This window comes from Phaenicophaeus curvirostris, chromosome 4, assembly GCF_032191515.1.
Source record: "Phaenicophaeus curvirostris isolate KB17595 chromosome 4, BPBGC_Pcur_1.0, whole genome shotgun sequence".
Lineage (NCBI taxonomy): Eukaryota > Metazoa > Chordata > Aves > Cuculiformes > Cuculidae > Phaenicophaeus > Phaenicophaeus curvirostris.
The window spans coordinates 3,204,955-3,223,700 of NC_091395.1; the positions used below are offsets into that span (position 1 = coordinate 3,204,955).

The 18,746-nt window shown below is 38.5% G+C and overlaps 1 protein-coding gene across 27 annotated transcripts in view; it reads right to left on the reverse strand.

Moving 5' to 3' along the window:
- The window catches only part of CAMK2D (calcium/calmodulin dependent protein kinase II delta), a 135,686-nt gene that overhangs the window by 13,763 nt on the left and 103,177 nt on the right, over positions 1-18,746 (reverse strand). For 6 of the 27 annotated variants that reach the window (XM_069855125.1, XM_069855123.1, XM_069855124.1 and 3 more), the window contains exons 14-17: positions 17,562-17,594; positions 13,350-13,409; positions 11,758-11,799; positions 9,163-9,211 (exon numbers count right to left, since the gene is read on the reverse strand). In XM_069855125.1, coding sequence (XP_069711226.1) covers positions 9,163-9,211; positions 11,758-11,799; positions 13,350-13,409; positions 17,562-17,594 — 184 coding nt within the window. The remainder of the gene's footprint in view (positions 1-9,162; positions 9,212-11,757; positions 11,800-13,349; positions 13,410-17,561; positions 17,595-18,746) is intronic. The other 21 variants (XM_069855140.1, XM_069855138.1, XM_069855139.1 and 18 more) reach the window with 5 other exon arrangements.

An 18,746-nucleotide genomic window follows, 5' to 3' on the forward strand; every position in this document is an offset into this window, starting at 1 on the left:
AAATAGGACCTTGTCCCCTGTAGGGTCAGTGAGTAAGGGAGTAAGATATTAACAGTTAAAAAAATTCGTCTTTCTTCGGTGGGTGAGTAGATATATATATATACAGATGAATAATACAAAGGCAGTGCAAACAAAAATACTATGATGAGCAGCTATAAACAGACCAAACAAGAAGAGAACAAACCAGATCATTTTCTAACACTGGATAAAATTATTCTTACAGTGCCGCTACAGTGCATATGTTAACTTCAGAGGAGTTAGTAACCTCTAGTTACTTTTCGCTACCTTTTTCCCCTACTCAGCTAAAGTGAGGGGATAATGATGAATATTTTGGTATTTAAAATGCAGAGAGAAGATGTAGAATAAAAGCAGATTATAGATATGCAAAAATGAAGTCTTCAGAAATACACGTACCAGAAAACAAATATTTTGTGAAACACAAGAAGAACCTTTGGTAACTGACTGATCCACATCTTACTCTTGGATTTTTATCAAAACTGATAGCAGTATTTTTGTTCTGAAAATAATCATAATTTAAAACACCTTATGCTTCATTCAGCTATTGGGGTATCTTTCTACTGTTGTCAATACTCTGGATGATTGACTGTGTAATTACTATACTGGAATGGTTATTAATTACCCCCACTGATCTTATGGAAATAGGAACACACTTTTTTAAATTGTTCTTTGACATATTTCTTTTAATAGAAAAAAAACCCAGGAAGAGTCATCATACAAGCAAAGCATAAAATGAGTATTTTTGGTCTTTCAGAAAACAATTCATCAAACAGGCACAGCGCAGTGCTTGAAAGGCACAGGCAGGCAGGGCGTGTGAAACCCATAGCAAAGAAGATCACCTTCATCTTTCCAATAACACCCAAATTGGCAAACCACTCCCCCTCACTACGAGTGGCCTTGAAGCAGACAGCCATGAAATCCCTGCTAAGCAGTAAAGCACCCTTCCAGAGGAATGAGGTAGCCTGTTCATGGACTACCACACGAACTCAGAGATGATTAACATTATTCTGCTTCTTGCTTGCATGCATTTTTCTCAAGGAAAAAAACAACTTAGAACTTTTCAACTCGCTACTCTTAACTACATATCTTGGTGCACATCAGACCGGATTAATCTCACAACATTTTGAACACGGATAAGTACAGACAAGTGAATTTGTTCTCTCAGCTCTCCTACGTTATAGTCAATGGAGAGAAATAAGCACTTTCAGGGCACGATTCATCATATCCTAAAATAGATACTTAAGACAAGTGTGACTCATCTGACCTATTTGCGTTGACTAGAGGGAGTCTAGACAACTGGCTCAAATATAGGTATCTGCATTGTGGAGGTTGCCTAAATCTGCAGAGACAAATCCTACCCGTTGTGCCATCATTTTAAAACAGTACAGTCCTTTATCAAGGTGACGCTGGCCTGCTTGAGCTAAATGGCACAGTATGGGGGAACCTAGCTTCATTTCTAACCTGACCACTGTCCCAACAAACTGCAATCAAATGGAAAGCATACAGCCACTAATGTTATTTCTATGCTCTGAAACTCTTTCTGAAGATGCCCTTTCCTTGGAGCTGCCATAAGCTATATTATTACTTAAACTGTGTGGCAAATATTGGCAAATGTTTATGTTTTAATGACGAATCGCCCACAGTCTCAGAACAAAGCTATATCATGGTCACTGCACTTACAAGATACCACACTAAGGTTTCTCAGCGGGCTACATTGATCATAGAATCTGGCTGCTGTCTCAAGAAATGATGTTCAAACTCTTGATAACTGACACATTAACAAGCTTTGCCTCCGTGCTCCTACCTCATTGCTCCACTGACTCAGAGAAATCTTGTTGTCCGCTAGTGTTTTACAAAGGAAAATCAATAGTAACCCTCAATTCTACATCACCTTCCTTTTCAACAAGCTATAAAAGCAATGAGATGTGATTACAATGTATACTGATAATTACAATAATTGCTGCTCAACAACAGTGTGTTCAGTTTCATACCACACAGAGGTAACACTATAGACTGTTTTGGTTTACACCTCCCTACTGCTATGCTGCCAGCTCCAGGAATTCATCCAGCTAATCTTTGAAGCCCTTTGCATTTCCATACACTTCAGACATAAAGAAACTGACTGTACCTCTGACCACCACCTCCCATCCTCAACTTTGTAGTCTGACTGCCATATCATTTTTTTTTTCTTCTGAATTCTCAAATTCGCTCTTTGAAAACACTGACTTGAATTTTTATGTAATGTAATTTAAAACTGATGATCACTTGAGCCAATAACATTGTCTCTGGAAGCCCAGAAACTCCCACGCAGTTTACCAAAAAGCTTCAGCACTATTAACTTGCACTGTGTTTTCAATATCACTAAACACCAGTGAAAATAATTCACTACTACAGCTGTTCGTAGCAGTTACTTTTTTTCTGGTGAATGCAAGTCTGTCAAATGTACACAACTCCAATATCCTCTTTACAGTAATATTGCTGAGACCTCTACAACCCGTATCAGCATTCTGAAACAGATCCTTATGGCTATCCCAACAAAACTCTGCTTCAAAGCAATGTTAGCACAAACACATCTTCTGTTAGCCACACCTAACAGCCTGTTGTGTTCCTAATACCTTCTCTGCGCGCTTAAGTTCTCATTACTTGTACTTGAATGAATCATATTCATTCCACATTCAAAGAAGTGTGCTTGTTTCTCAAGTCACAGAATGGACAGAATAAATACAAGCTTGTTCATTTTCTTAAAACACTACTGTGTATACATACCGTGCCATTTCTGCACCACTCTTTCAGGGCAACTAAAATAATTCGCTTTTTTCAAGGACTGTGGTATTCCCCCTTAGGTGCCTCTGTTCCTAAATTCAGTAACAAAACTAGTAATAAACACGTACATTTAAACATTAACACTGATCTTAGCACTATTAACTACCGGAAGAAACAGGAAATGTGAAGCTGCTAGCATTCAAATCCGAAGTGATGGGTGCATAACAGATCTTCCGGGAATACTTACTGTAGATGGAATAAAAGCCTTAAGGTAGGTGTTACAGATGTGTTAGCTCTGAATGCCATACAGGTCCATGTTTTTTCCTATTAATTCCTCTCTTCTTCAAGATTCTGTTCAGGTTACGCTGCTGGTATTTGTAGTTCTAATTTAATATCCAGTCATCAATATATTGCTATATACCAACCTGCTCCTCACTCAGAATGACACTACTCACAGTACCTGCCAACAGCTCTGACCGGAGACAGCTCATCACCTCCAGCACCGGATTCCCCTCTTAACTACATTAGTTGCACATACCAAAAACTCCACTCACATTTAAAAGAAGGATCAGGCCAGTTACACCCCACTGTGTTTCCCAGAGCCCATCTGGATCTCACCTTTACCAGTGCAACCACCCTAACACACACAGGATACAGGAGCAGAAGAACTGACATTCCTAGGAAGGCATCCCCTGTTTCAATCTACATGGTCACTTCACTCTAAAGAATATGAGTTAATTTATAATCAAGAAATGCATCTATGCAGGCCTTCTGTGTTCTACTAGCACACAAGCTACTAACATGATGCCTTTCTCCTTTCACATTTAAACTCCTCAAACACAGTCTCCTCACCCTAAAGATTTCCTTTACAGTTAACTGGTCACTAATCATCACAGACCTCTTCCTAAACAAAGCATGAAACTTTTTAGTTGCAATGAATCAATGCTGCAAACTAATGCTGACACAGCAGCTTTAAGGTCTGTTTATCAATTGTGATACTAAAGAAAGTAACTTGACGACATCCAGAAACAACTGGTAATTAAACTGGAGACCCTATCCAGAATTCAAGCCAGAGGAGAAAGTGAAATCTATCCCTAAGGTGACAACTGCTGCAAAGACTACCTCTGCAAGATACAAATTTCTGAAATACATGCCTGTTTATGCTGGTGTTACTGCTGATGATAATATTTCTATGACTAATAAAACCTGGCCAAGAAATAAATATCTAAATAAATCTACTCCGTACATTTGGAAACCCTAAGGAAACGTCACTCCTAGATCAGAGGGATCCTAGTGGTGACCATTTTTGGGCTACTGTCAGATGACAGGGAGGGAGGAGAAGGAGAGACAAAAAGGTCATCTGAACAGATGAGTCTCTCAACTTACACAGCAGAGAGGAAGGAGTGGAGTGGGAGAGCTCAGACTCAAGCGAATGACTCTCTGACTTTCTCGTGGACTTGCCCGCTGAATTGATGGAAAGAAACACAACATATGAACAAACAAAGATGAAGAGGTAGAGTGTGATCAGAATCCTCAGCAGGCACTGGCAGCAGGAGCGGCCGCTGGGGCACGGCAAGCGTGGTGGCCAGTGAGATGAAGAAGCAATGGAAGAGGAGGAGTGGTGGGTGGAACATAACCTCTCCATGTCACCCTCCTTTGTAAGAGCTGTATGAGGGTCAAGTAGATGAGAAGGAAGAAAAAAAAGAGAAGGCCAAAAGAAAAAATAATGATAATTTAATTACAAGCAACAAGAACTTATAAAAAAATCTTTGAGCACACGAACAATGTTAATGACGTACTTCTGGGAGGCAGTGTGGGTGCCAAAGAACAGTCAGAAAGGTCGTACCCATAAATGAATCTGTTCAGATGCCAGCGCAGATTTACCCCTCTATTCCAGTGCAGAGATATAAAGGGTTTTGGGAGAGCTTTTAAAAAATATTCCTTGAAATTTTAAGGTTTTTCTTCAAGAAAGCATTTTTCCAAATGGATTAGTTTAAATCGGTTTATTTCTAGTTTTAGTAAAATAAAACCAACAGGTATAAAATGAAATAAATTAGCAAAATCTATGAAAATGCATTCCTCCTGAATGGTTAACATTTTGAAGTGATGTAACACAGCTTAGCCAGAATTTACCTAACTGTACATGCCCTACAACTCAGCAATTTTTCCCATCAGGAATCATCATTCTTACTAGTTCTTTCATTAATTCATTTCCAGGGGCAAAAAACCACCACAAGAAGTCTAGATTTCCTGATCACAATAAATTCAACAACTCAGCTTTATAAAAGTCTGTGTACTGCTGGCAAAAATAACAATGGTATCTGCAGCGTTACTGAAATCTCACATGTAAGGGATGCTGCCAAAGAGTTCCAGTCTCATTACCACAGGAAGGATAAATGCCACAAGCAAGCCCAGAACGTGGCATTGCCTATAGTCCAGTTTTCAGTATGTTCTTTCTGTCTACCCTGTCCTTATATTTTGGAGAGATGACTGGCACGCAGACAAGCCCATGATCAATTGTTAAGGGCAGATGTTTATGTAAGAAAGGAACCTGAACTACTGCTTCAAGTAATTTCAGACTCCAATTCCAGAATTAGCTCATTCCTTGAATTATTAAATCTCACTATCATTTGCCATGCACTGCTTCCAGTAAAAGAAAAATGTTTCAGTCCTAAAAGATGTAAATGCACACACAAGCAAGACAAAGTCACTAAGATTTTTGGTACATAACAAATGAAAAAGAAGCCTGATTTCACTGTCTTCAAATTAAAATACCTGACTTCAAAGGTGAAAACAGGGCAAGATTCTAACAAGAGAGAAAACTGCTATATGCATTCCCTGATGCATACAAGTTAAGAATTTGTTCCTAAAAATACATTTGTGACAGCTGATTAAAGATTTTTAATTGTTACCTTTGTTAATTAATTGTAACATTTGAAATACTTTGTACAGACAGGCATACGCACACACACTCCCACATGGCACACAAACCCACAACTGTGCTGGAGATATTCCATCCCACACAGACTCACATCATCCACAGAATTTTAACGTCAATTTGATAAAATAATAAAGACAACCACTTGATGCAAAGCCGAATGTTTTGAATGTGTGGGCTGGTAGTCTGCACAAAGGAAGGAACCTCACGCCTGTGTGTGCAGCCTATGCAGTGTTAGAATACTAGGAGGAGGAATAAAGTTCATAGATTGCACATCTTTGCAAAGAAGAGTCCTTCTCTGAGAGGTGTGGGTCATGCTGCAACACTATGAAACATACGCTAACTCTGCTTTTCAGTTACAGGGTGGCATCCCTATTTCCCTTCTCCTTTGCAGGAAAGAGAGCATCTCTTTCCATATTGTACTCCATGCTGTGAAGAAAAGCAAAAAGACTTTTAAAGTCCTTTATCAGCTAAGGTGGAGAACATTCCTCAAATTTGGTGGTAAGCGTGATGGGGCCTTGAGCAGCCTGGTCTAGTGGGAGGTGTCCCTGCCCATAGCAGGGGTGTTGGAAATGGATGAGCTTTAAGGTCCCAAACCATTCTATAATTCTGTGATTCCATGCTCATCTTGAGTATATGCTGAAGGGCCTAGTCAGTCAGTAATCCCAGCGAATCCTCTTTGCTACCTCCAAAATCTGTTTGTCCCTAGCAGCACCTGATCTCCAGCTGCAGCCAGTAGCTGCTCCTGACAAGCAAACTGCTTTCTCACTGTTGTTCTAAAATATCTACACCCCGAAGTCAAGTCTGCTGTAGGGGAAAATATCTTGCCTAAGTGCCTTACTTACTAAAGCATGAAGCTTGGGCTTATAATAGCTGTCAGAGCTGCAGGACTGCCTATTCCCTGAATCATTCCAGAAATTAGACCCTAGGGGTACTGTTAGCTTTGATTTATAACAAAACAATCTGAAAAGCAATCTCTGGTGGAAGACTGGAAGTGTGAGAGGAATACTGAAGAGTGAAAAACAAGCAAGCTTGCAAGCAATTAATAACAAGGAGATTATATTTGTTTTTTTAAATAAACAGAAAATGAAATCCCTGTACACGAGAATAAAATGTGCAGCTGGTGTTTGGCAAACTGGGCAGTGGAACCGCTGTGCGTTTGGCCAGGGCCTGATGCTCAAACAGCTGCATCGGTGTGTGAGGCTATCGGGATCATCCCAGGCATTAGCAGCTCCAATGCCATTCTCACACGGAGAACGCATTCCACCTCCCCACCAGCTTTGGGTGCGTTAACACCTTCCAACTCCCTTCTTCTATAGCCTCCAGAAAACACACATTGCAACGCTCGCTCAGCCTCAGCTCGTTATGTAGCAATGGGTAAGGAACCTACAAATAACACAAAACTTAATCTCTGCAACATTTAACACCTGCCACTAAGCTACAGCAAAGAGAAGGACATGACTGGCATCTCGTCTCAGACCTGTGATTACTGCGCGATCCTCTATTCTGTTTTGGGAATGAAGTACAGCGCGGCCGTTCAATCTGCTCTTAACTGTGATAATGCGGATTCATATAAAGGAATTTGGCAAACCATTTTCATTATTATTTTCCTTATAATTGTATTCCTGAGATATAATTCCTTGCACCAAGGTTCAGACAGAACTTTATAAAAATCCTACTGCTGTAACATCACGTTATAACACGCAGAGGCCTTATAATTAAAATATTCATTTAATGAGGTTAGTTGCTAAACTACACATAATGGTTTGGAGGAAGAAATACAAAGTGTTATGAGTAAAGGTAAACTACACTGTATTTTCCTCCACGTCAGCTGCGGATCTTTGGAATTGTTCTCTAAGCCATTACTTTGCATTAACTCAAACTGCTACCACTGGTCTGTTATCCAAAGCAAGGAGGTACCGGCTGTTAATGCATCCAAGACTTCATTCAGGTGGAGGGGAGATGATTCATGGAAACTTTGAGAACAAAACGCCAACGCCAGCGACTTAGAGTTCGCTGCAGCTTGTGCAGTATTGTAAGGCACCATTTACAGCTGCATAGCTGCTAGCAATGGATAGAAAATCTTCTCTGCAGCGAGGGAACATTAACTATGCAAAAGTATGGAAAAAAATCACTCCAGTGCCATAGACTGTGGACGTTGGCCTGTGCATCAGCTGAGTTCCATGGCCTTTCCAACGGCAGCACAGAAGCAGCAGGAACAAGACCTCAGGCTCTGCCCCACTTGCTCTGCTCTCCCATGCCAGCCTGAACCAAGCTGCTGTGACATAAACATCTGATGAATGTCCTACGTAACATAAACTCCACATTTCTAACACGGCTCTCCTTGGACAGCCACTACCAGCAGACTGGGCTTGGTGTGTACAACCCTGACTCCTGAAACTGGCAATACCGGTATCTGTATCAAACGCACAGCACCTGTTCTACCAGCAGAAACTCAGCACTGGATATTTATAACACGATTCTACTTTATGTCTGAATCTCAAATTCAAAAATGCTCCCATGCTCCTCAGAGGCCAATACAGCTCTTCAGGAGATTCAGGGCTACATCCCAGGGCACAACCTGGCTAATACGTGCTTTTAAAAGAGTCTTAGGCATTGTTTAACTTCCAGCACATAGCAAACCCCACATTACAATAGTTCACTAAGAATCCTCTTTTCTATCCTCCATGTTTTCTCTTCACTATCACCTCTGGCTTGCGTTTCACCTGCACATATAACATTGTCCTTTGAGGCTGAAACCCAATCTTTTCTGTGAACCAGCGATACGCAAACCTAATGCTTTTTTTAAAAGAGCATTTTTAAAAAGACTTTTTTCTTAAAGCACCATGTTATTAAAGTAAGTGTGAGTAATGTGACAGTACAATATTTAGAGGGGGGAAATAGAAACAAAAAGAGCATCTGTGAAGTTACAGAACAAATTTTATAAAAAAAAAATATTGATTTTAGTTTTTTAGATAATAAAATGAGGTTAAAATAAGTGTATGGACAGAACAAAAGAGAATAATGAAATAAACACTGGCATCTGAACAGAATAAAAATTAAAATGGTGACATTAAAAAAACCCACAAACCCAAAACACAAACAAAAACATGAACTGTGTAAAGAGTGGCAAAGCCCTGACTTATGCATTTTTAATCTACTACTACTATTACCAGAACTAGTATCTTAGTTAATAACCAGTAACTTTATACTCATTCCAAAACATCACGGCAAATGGTGTTTTGGGAAACTAAAAGTCAAAGGTAAGTGTGAAACATGTCAGAAGTAACACAGAAGAACATAAAAGTAATTTATTTTAAATGAGGAAAAATAGCGTTCTCTCTTCAGATTCATTAGGAGTTTCTGTGTTTAATGACCTAATGAAATACAGTCACACAACTCACGTCACTGCTTCTCCAAATGTTACAAGCTTAAAATCCTACCTTTCACATCCTCATCTTCAATGGTTGTATTGGAACTCTCCGTAGATTCCTGTTGAGAAGTAAATATAAGCAGAATGTATAAAAGAAGCTGAGTCTCATCTGCGAACCTTTCAAAGTCACCGTTAGTCACAGATATCATGCAAAGCCTTGAAGCGGGGTGGGATGTAATTCACAAACAAATGGTCACACACTGATTAAGACATTTCCATCTGAAACTGATGTCAAACATGGCCATTCTCTACAGTAGGGAACATAAATACATTTCCTGCTGTCTGATGCTTTTACTTCACAGGAATGTAAAGGAAACTTTCTTTAACATCCAACTGTACAAAGTTATATGAATTACCTCAGCCAAGGAGGAGAGCTTGCCTTTTTAAGCTTAGTGATCAAACCAACTGTGCAAAATAAGTCATTCCTTTCCAACTTTTAAGTACACAGACTTCTACACGCCACAATTTGCAGCCGTTTCTCTGCTCATGTGACTTAGGTATGTATATTAAAACATTAGGTATGTATATTAAAACAAAGTCTCCCAGTGATTTTAAGAACACTGGATTGGATTCTGTCATTTTTATACTGTTTTTTTTTTTTTGTCAAAACACTTGTGAAGGAGATGGAGAATTGATAAATACATCATAAGACTTTGACAAACTAAGGTCTCTTTGGAGTAGTATTACTCAACCAACCAGTCCTGCAGAGGAATGACTCATCTATCAGACAGTTTACACGTAAGCCACCACACTGTTAAAAAGGCAAGGATCCTGTGTCTCTGTCTTTCATGAATAACCAGAAACATGAAATATTATGGGAAAATTCAACAGGGCACTGCCAAACCTGATAAGTGCACAGTTTTAGGAAGCCAAATAGTTTTAAACTTGTTTTTTTTTTTTTTTAAAATCTGTATACTTTGTTGAAAAGTAGAATCAATATATATATATTTTTAATTCACAGCTCAATAGCTAAAAAGGATTAACTGGCCTATTTTTATCTGAGAGAGAAAAGATAGGACTGGTATCGTATTCAACTCTTAAAAGGATTTTACAATTAAATAATACAAGGTAAATTTGACAGTGCCCTTTATTTACTGTGTCCTCACAAGGCTGAGCTGAAGGAATGTTCAAAATGGTTAATGCATTACTCGGACCTTAAAAAGACAAAACGTATGTGCATCCATAAATAAAACTACATGAATTAATTCACACAAACAAAACTGAACAAGTCACCATGCTGTTCCTGAACTGGCTGGTGTTAGACGTTTCACTCTACAGACGTATCATGCTCTATCACTTGAAATATTAGATAAAGTACTTATCAGTAAACAAAACCCCCACACAAATACCAGTTATAAACACCATGCACAAGCTCACACGGCAGATGCAGCCTGCAATATTGAAGCATCCACTCCAGTTGCCATACTACAACGATCAGTCTTTCAGACAAATTGAGGAGTAACTCTCCGCATTAAGGGCTTTGCTTCTCTGCTGTGACCTTTTGGGACATTGAGTATCTTAATTGCTACGATTGTATAATGGAGTCAAGTAGATGTAGTCACGCCAATATTTTATCTGGGTTTTCTGGTCTTTAGTGGACTTCAGCGATAAAGATTAGGCTTGTGTTCAAACACAGGCTGTTTGTTGCCTGTGAGTTTAAACTTGGGGAGCTGAAAAAGCAGTGACATGAAAATAAAAGCTCCGTGTTTGACAGATGGAAGGTACATAAAGAAATGCGATCTACAAGCACAAGAACACCATGAGCACTTTCATGCTTGAGAAATGGCTGCATGCATTATTTTTTCACTCAGATTCAATCCTTCTCCCATGAAATAACCACAAGTAGTTAGGACTAGATAAATGAAATGGTAATTTTTTTTATCAACATGGTAAATAGTGACATTTTTGTTGAAGAGTAAATTCTTTCCAAGAAACCTAGGAACATGTGTTATATGTAAATGACGATATTTCCTGGCCCTTTTCAAGTCCATGCATGAAAAAAACAAATAAAACATGTTTTAGGGATCAGCTGCCAAATGCAAACACCACAATATGAAAGAAAAAGAGCATGAAGAAAATTTACAAAAATCAAAAGAATTCTTTATCACTTGAAATGTTAAATTTTTTTTGATGTTATGGAAGAAAACCAAAGTCCCGTGTGAAAGACACATCACAACATGGTGTGTAAGCATGCCAAGAAACAGCAGATGGGATAAACCAACATGACATCTTTATCTAAGGTGACAACGGCACATAAAACTCATCAGTGTAATCTCACCACACTCTGGGAGCAGCCTCCTTTGGCTTTACTGAGACTGCAGCATTTTGGGCTGAAACGACAAAGACCCCGTGCTCCCCAAGCCCGGCTGCACAAGACACTGAACTTTGCCAACTGCTACCAACTCCTCTGAGAGCTTCAGAAGCTCAGCAACCAGCAGGACACCCATAGCAGATGAACACAGATGAAAACAGGCTCAAGAGACACCACGTGAAACAAAATGAGATTTTCCTTGATAAATTCCTGGAACGGCCCTATTTTGGTGTGGAACAGTGGATGAAATGTGTAGTGTGGAAAAGCAAGATGGAGTTGATTCTTTCTGAATACCTTATTTCCATCAGGGTTGTGGATTACTGTAGTTTGGGGCTCCTGAGCGAGAACAAAATAAAGAGAAAGAGTTCCCATTGGTAAATACATTCTCATTAGTGTGATGGAGTGCAAGAAGAGCCAGCTCACAAATGCTGAACACTGACAAGAGCTAAAACAAACGTTAACTGTTGCCAGAGGGTGAGACTGGACATCTCCAATACAGATTTCCTCAACAGCAAGCCAGCAAAAAAAAAGACCATCTCACCTAATGCAGCAGCATGCAGAGATCTTATTCATCACCAATGCATGCAGGGCTTTGAAGCACTGGAGACCTGCAGAGGCTCTCTTTTGCACAAGAACGCGCTAAATCTTTGTGCATTTTCCTGTCTGAGCCAGGCCAGACAAGAAGGCTAGAAATCATCTTTTATCTTTAAGCATATTTGCTTGTATCAGTAGGAAGTGACCAAATATAAAAATACGGATGAATCAATAAGGATTAAGGACAAGGTAAACACCATGGTTTGGAAGACGTAATTACTTCAAATTGCTACCCCAGCAGGGCAGCATAAAAGTAAGTGAGAGAGATCTTTTAAAGGTTAATGTCCTCAAATCCATCACCCTTAAAAAAAGATGAAATGATCTTGGAAATGGTAGTCAGTCTGGGATGTTGTGACTGCTATATACTCAGTGCATGAAACCTGTTAACTGGTCTGTGGAAATGACCTTGCCAATGTATGCGTCAGGGCGAGTCACACCAAAAAAAGAATGAAGAGAAAATATCTCTCCCAATGTGTGCAAATTATGCACATTTTTAAAGCTATGTATTCAGACATAAGGGAATTGATACTCACAATAGGTGCTTAGGCACTGGCACTTGGATTTGCGAGCCTGTGATACATGTATGCTTAAGAAACAGCAGCTACTAATAAAGGCAATACTGCAATAGAAGTATTAACGAAGAGCTCTGGCGATTAGGAATATGTTCCCAGCAAAGCTCATTAATGAGTAAGTCCTTCTGCAGATTTAAATGCAAGAGAAACAAGCAAAAATGTTTCGCACTAGAAGCCTCTCGATCCCAGTGAAGACTTGCAAAGTCCTGCTGAGCTTTAGGAAATATGGAATGGAAATCTGAATAAGGTCTATGTTATGGTTGCCCAGCAATAATCCTGTTAGCTCTCCTCTGTATCGATACTTACACTAAGACAAAGCATAGACAATAACAGCGCTTTTTTGGTATTTTTGTTTGTGCAAAACGTTAGCGTTAAAAAGATGGAAACAGTCATCAGGCAAAGAGCCAAAAGCAACACGAAGAGCATTCTACTCACTTTCTGGCACAACATGCACAAAATTCCACTATGGTTACAAATGCTATGACTCTACTGCATCCAGCTTCCATTAACATTTTCTATAAATAAACACGCTCTATTGGACTTCCTCACAAAAAGAAAAGGCATACGTCAAACAAAAAGTTTTTTTCCAAAACCTGTTTTTTAGAAAGCAAACAGAGTAAATGCAAGAAAACGCAAAAAAAAAAGGAAAAAAAGAGGAAGAACAAACAGAAGACAGTCAAAAACTTCGAGATAGCATGAGAAGGAAGATTCCAGGTATACCAGCGCCGGGGTAGGAATATTTTCCTTGGGGCTGGTTACCACGTTGGTTTTGTTGTTTATCTGTAGGTATGCAGAAAACAGAAACAGACAGGCCTTAGAACTCGCGGTCGACACCGTATCTATATCGCTCTGTATAGAACATCTCTATACAGATATAGATATCTCTATACAGATATAGATATGGAAATAAAGAATCACAGAAAGATGATCTTATGAACTTGAAAGAATACTAACAATAGAGCTGGTAGCTAGCAGCAGCTCCTCCGGACAGCTAGCTACGGGTTGCAGATGCACTATGCACAGGTCTATATAAGGTATAGATAACGTCAGCTGTGACACTTAAAAGAACAGAGAGCCTTTAGGAGCCGCTAATCACACACGAGAAGAATAAAGAATTAATATGGGTTTGAAGAAAGTCCTAAACAGCCATTCCTTTTCTTGACATGCAACAGTACTAAATAAGGGCATCCAGTTGTTCTTTATTTCTCATTACTTATCACTACCACAACTAACATTTGATTGTTCCCAGCTCTCCAGCAATTTATAGATTTGTTCTACTGGCTCCTGGGAACTGATTTGAACAAATATAACTGATTAAAGATCTGACTGAACACAACAGATGCTAGAAACTGGTGTTCTTTTAGCTTCTTTGTTTGTTTGTTTTTGTTTTAATTTAGACAAAAATAATTGGCGGCTGTGATTTTCTGCATTCTGAAGAGCCCTGCAGTAACTGTGCACGAGCCTTTCAATTCTGGTACCATAACCAGAAACTGGAAGGTTTCGCACTGTACTGCCTGTAGTCTTACCCCCTAAATCAGTACATACCTACTTAATTTTACATGTAGGTCATTATGTTAATTCTTCTGCTTAGCAGATCACTTCAGTTTACAGGACTTCTGGCTTTTACGTATACAAAATTTTAGTTCAAATTAAGCTGTTTAGCATAAGTTTTAAAATATCTGATTCTTTAAATCCATTTTTAAGATTCAGCTTTCATAAATACCATGGTATGAAAAGAACAGAAATGTTAAAAATAACGTACTGAGCCACTTTTTACATGCACTAAGAAGCGAGATTAAAGTATAGTAAAACTAGGTTGAAAAAATGTCATTTTTTTCCTTTAAAATAATTAGGAAAAAAAATTTTACGTACATTTTGGTCATGTATGTAATTTTAACACGTAAAAAGCAGCATGCACAGCTAGGTGTATAGATGTATATTGTTTGGAACGACTTTGATCCAAACCAATAAACGTTCTGCTGAATCTTCTAGTCACAGCACTTGATAATAAATGCATAAAACAAAGGAGAAATGTCCAGAATTGTTTCATTAACCAAATTTTGAAAAAAAAATATACTTAACTTCTACATTTAAAGAAACAAACTCTAGCATTTGGGGGGGGACAAAATTTGGCATTTTTTCTTCTAAAAGAGAAGCCTTTCTAAACCCATTAGAAAATGATGATATGCCAAGTAACATAAAAGGTATAAAGGAAGAAGAAATCCCAGAACAGTGGGCCCAACTGGGATGCCTATGAAACATGTGACTTCTAATTTAACCTTTCTGACAACTCTGCAGTATGAGGTGAAGAATTCAGCTTCTCAGTGTGCAGGCTACCAGTTAAGTTCTGTCTGTGCCAAGGCTTTGGTCAGTTCCAGCCTTCAGAAGTCAGCGCCACGGGGGAAATTCAGGGAACTTCATGCCTTTGGCAGTTTTTGATTGTTATATTATTGGTAGAGGTGTGGCAGCTGACATGTTGACTGCAGGAACTGAGCCTGAATCTCACATAGGATATGATTAGATTATGGAAATGTCAACAGGATTTGCATTAATTAATTACAGACTACGAATTTCCTTATCTTAACCAACATTTAACTCGTTTTGAAGAAGATAAAGCAATCTCATTAGTTAATGTCAGCGAACATTATTTCAACACAAAAAGTTACTTAGAAATATTTGTGTTAGGAATTACTCTACCATATAGAATAAAAATAGTTTGATTTAAAATCAAATTCCTCAGTGCTCTACAGCGGGGGGGGGAAGAAACAATATTAGTGATGACTGAGTCTCAGGTGCTTAGTTTATGCCCCAACTTAGCCTAGTTATTATCAAATAAATTTTATTCATCTATTCACAATTACAGCCAGAAGTCTTGCCTGAATTCAAGACAGGGAATGAATAAATACCTTTGAGCATAAAGTAATTTGTGGGGAGACATAAGCACTAGCAAATATTTTATATTTCAACTAATTTGCATTGGTATTTATGGGACGATTTATGGGCAAGACCTAAACTCCATACTCAGGGCAAAACTATTCAAAAAACCCACTTCAGTAAATCAAAGGAGAATTGTGGAATAGTGAAAACACATACAACACTGCTTGACAGCATTCTTAATCTTCCAAAATATGAAAAAAAAATCACATATCAAGTTGTATTACTACAAGTTTGCTTTTTTTTTGATGGTGTAGTCATCAAAAGCCTATGAATAAGAAGGCCCCAGCAAAAGGCAAACAATCATAAAGCAAAAACACAAGGAAAGAAATGAGGACTTCACCAGATTTCATACAGTCCTATTCAGTATTAGCTCAATACATAAAATAAAGTTATGCGCCAAATGAACACTTGTTACTGAATACATAATGAAAACGGGTTAATCAAATTTCAATTCCAATTTTGCCTGAGTAAGGAGAGCAGGCTTGGGTCCATACTCCCTTGGTGAAAGTCCTATCAAAATAAACAATATCCATTACAGCTACTACTGAAAACTGCAGGAAAGACACCCCAAACTTCTTAGCAAGGTCTTAAGAACACAGCATTCATTAGTAAAAGCAGATCATATAATTCAAAATGAAGTTGTCTCTTCTGTGTAAACAGAACTTGGTAAAACCCTTTGAAACTTAGAGAAAACAGCAATAAGCCTCTCTCACAGAACGTGTAAGTGGGCTTTTATTAATATATGAACATAAATGGGATATTTTGCAGATATTTTTTAACAGCAAAAGGAAATTATTTCAAAAAGGTAAAAGATTTCCATACAAAACAGTTATTCTGAAGTTGAGTTAGGCTTAACTGGTAATGTCCTATTTGTTAAGAAGAAGGAAAACTTTTACACTAAAAGATAGAAGCCCCTCTCTTAGGTCTGACAGCAGAGCAGGACATACAGACAAACACTCCTATCAGCCGGGCACAGCTGTAGAATCATTATTGGTCTTTTTTTCAATATATTACAAAAATATTTTAAGAAACAAAAGCCATATCTTGGGACTTATACTCTCCCGTGGTACTTCTGTAACAAAAAGCTAAAGCACACTTCATGTCTGGGATACGAGAAACCTCCCCACCATAACTTTCTGGACGCTGCTATGGCTGATCCTCTGTCACTGAAATTCTGCATGTGCCAAAAGAACAGACTATTCACCTGTGTAACTACGCCTGACCAGCAGTTTTGCTTTTCAAGGAGAGCTGTACATCCCGTGAAAGGTGTGGATGAGGGATTTTTGCCTTCTCCCTACCAGCAGCAGTAACGGAAGCTGGCCCGGACATCGCAGCTGATCATCACAAACATCAAAAGTAAGATTCAAAACCACAACGAACAGGAATAAACTAAGCTGCCGTGTGGGATCATAGAAGCCAAATGAATGCAAGGCTGCAGGGTAGGCTGAGGAGGAAATGTTGTTACTGAGACTGACTGTCAGCTGGGACACGGTGTGACAAAGCCCTGAGCTGTGAAGGGTGTTAGCTAGGAAACTGCAGTAAGGAAAAGCTGTGAAATTGGTTTTTAACTCCTGAACATTTAGTATGGCTCAATTAAAGCGGCACTATTTCACTGTGCAATGTGGTTCGTGTTACATTTTATGATATTAATACTATTAGCTTTTAATAAGGAGGGTTTAAAAATTAATAGGCGGCTGTTATAAGAGCACTACTTTGTTACTATTTTTATTTACTAAGGACAGCTGCATTGGCCAATGTTACATCTACTTTTTTGTTTTCGTATGTCCCCAGGTTTAAAAAGAAACAACAACTTGCTTGAAAGAACTGCAGAACAATTCACTGTGGATGGCAAATAGCAACTGCAGGCTTAAAATTCACAAGGTTGTACTTAAAAGTCTTGCAGCGTCTCACAGTATGGTAACAAAACTAAATGCATCTGATTCTAAGTGTGAACGTTTCACAGGAGGAAAATAATCTGTCGATAAAGATCCTCACCATCATCTGAACACTCGAACTGGACTTCCTTTTCTGAATTGACCAGTCAGAGAGAAAGGAAAAGAAGAGAATGTGACTGGTTGGATTTGAAGCATCAATGCATGGAGTACAGTATATTGCTGTTCTGGCTTTTTGTTTGTTTGTTTTTAAGAAAAAGACAGCTTAAGCTGTAGGAACGAGTGGAAAAATGCTGTGGAGTATATAGCATCTCAATAACAGAATGACAAAAGTAAGATTTGCCCAGATGTAAATTTACTCCCTTTGCTCCACATGAACATGCAGACAAACAGCAGACACAAAATGTGCTAAAAACTTAAGTATCAAATCCCAACAAGTGTAATTTAGGCAAAATTTTGGCAACAATTACTTCAAATATTATAATAAAAATTGAGATATAACCAATACTATTGGAGACCTGTAGGAGGAATGATATTTATAAAGGAAAAGTTGGTCAGATAAAATACATAACACTGACATATTCCACAATGAAAGACATTCAGCGTTTTCCACAGGAATGACAAAATAATACTGAATGTGTGCTTCTCCGTGTAACTATGATATCTACTACTTGGCAGCGAGAAGCACTGAAATGACAGCGTGCTCACTTCATTTTAAGTCAGTCTCAGGATTTTTTTGATAGAAAAAATGTGTATATGAGGGAGAACAGCAACAAACCTACTATAAGCCTAGTATTTAATTACAGAATGTTTTGTTAAAGAGTTAAGATTAAATAGGAAATGAAAGTTCAGGTCAAAGACACACTTCTGAATAAACACACATAGCACGGGAGAATATCTTTTGAATCATATAACAAAAGCTTGCGGCACTTATTTTAGTCTTCAGGAGTTCTCTAAGAAAAGAAATAAAACATTTTTCATTGCTGAGTGATATATATATATATATATATATATTTTCTGGCTGTTTTTCAAAATATTTTATCCAGAATGCTCATTTGTGAAGCATCTCTCCTCCTGCAGGATCTGGTGACATGAGAACAGGAGTTCTAAATCATGTATGAAAGCTGCCAAAATGTTCCCTTCTTAGCAAGGTCTATTAGTCAGGATGAGCTGATTTGTTGAGATAGTAAACCCCTCAAGTTCTGCCAAATATAGCAAGTACATCTGGCAGAACACACCTCATGTGGAGCCAAACCTACCAGTGAACTTTTGGTCTTCCATGGAAACT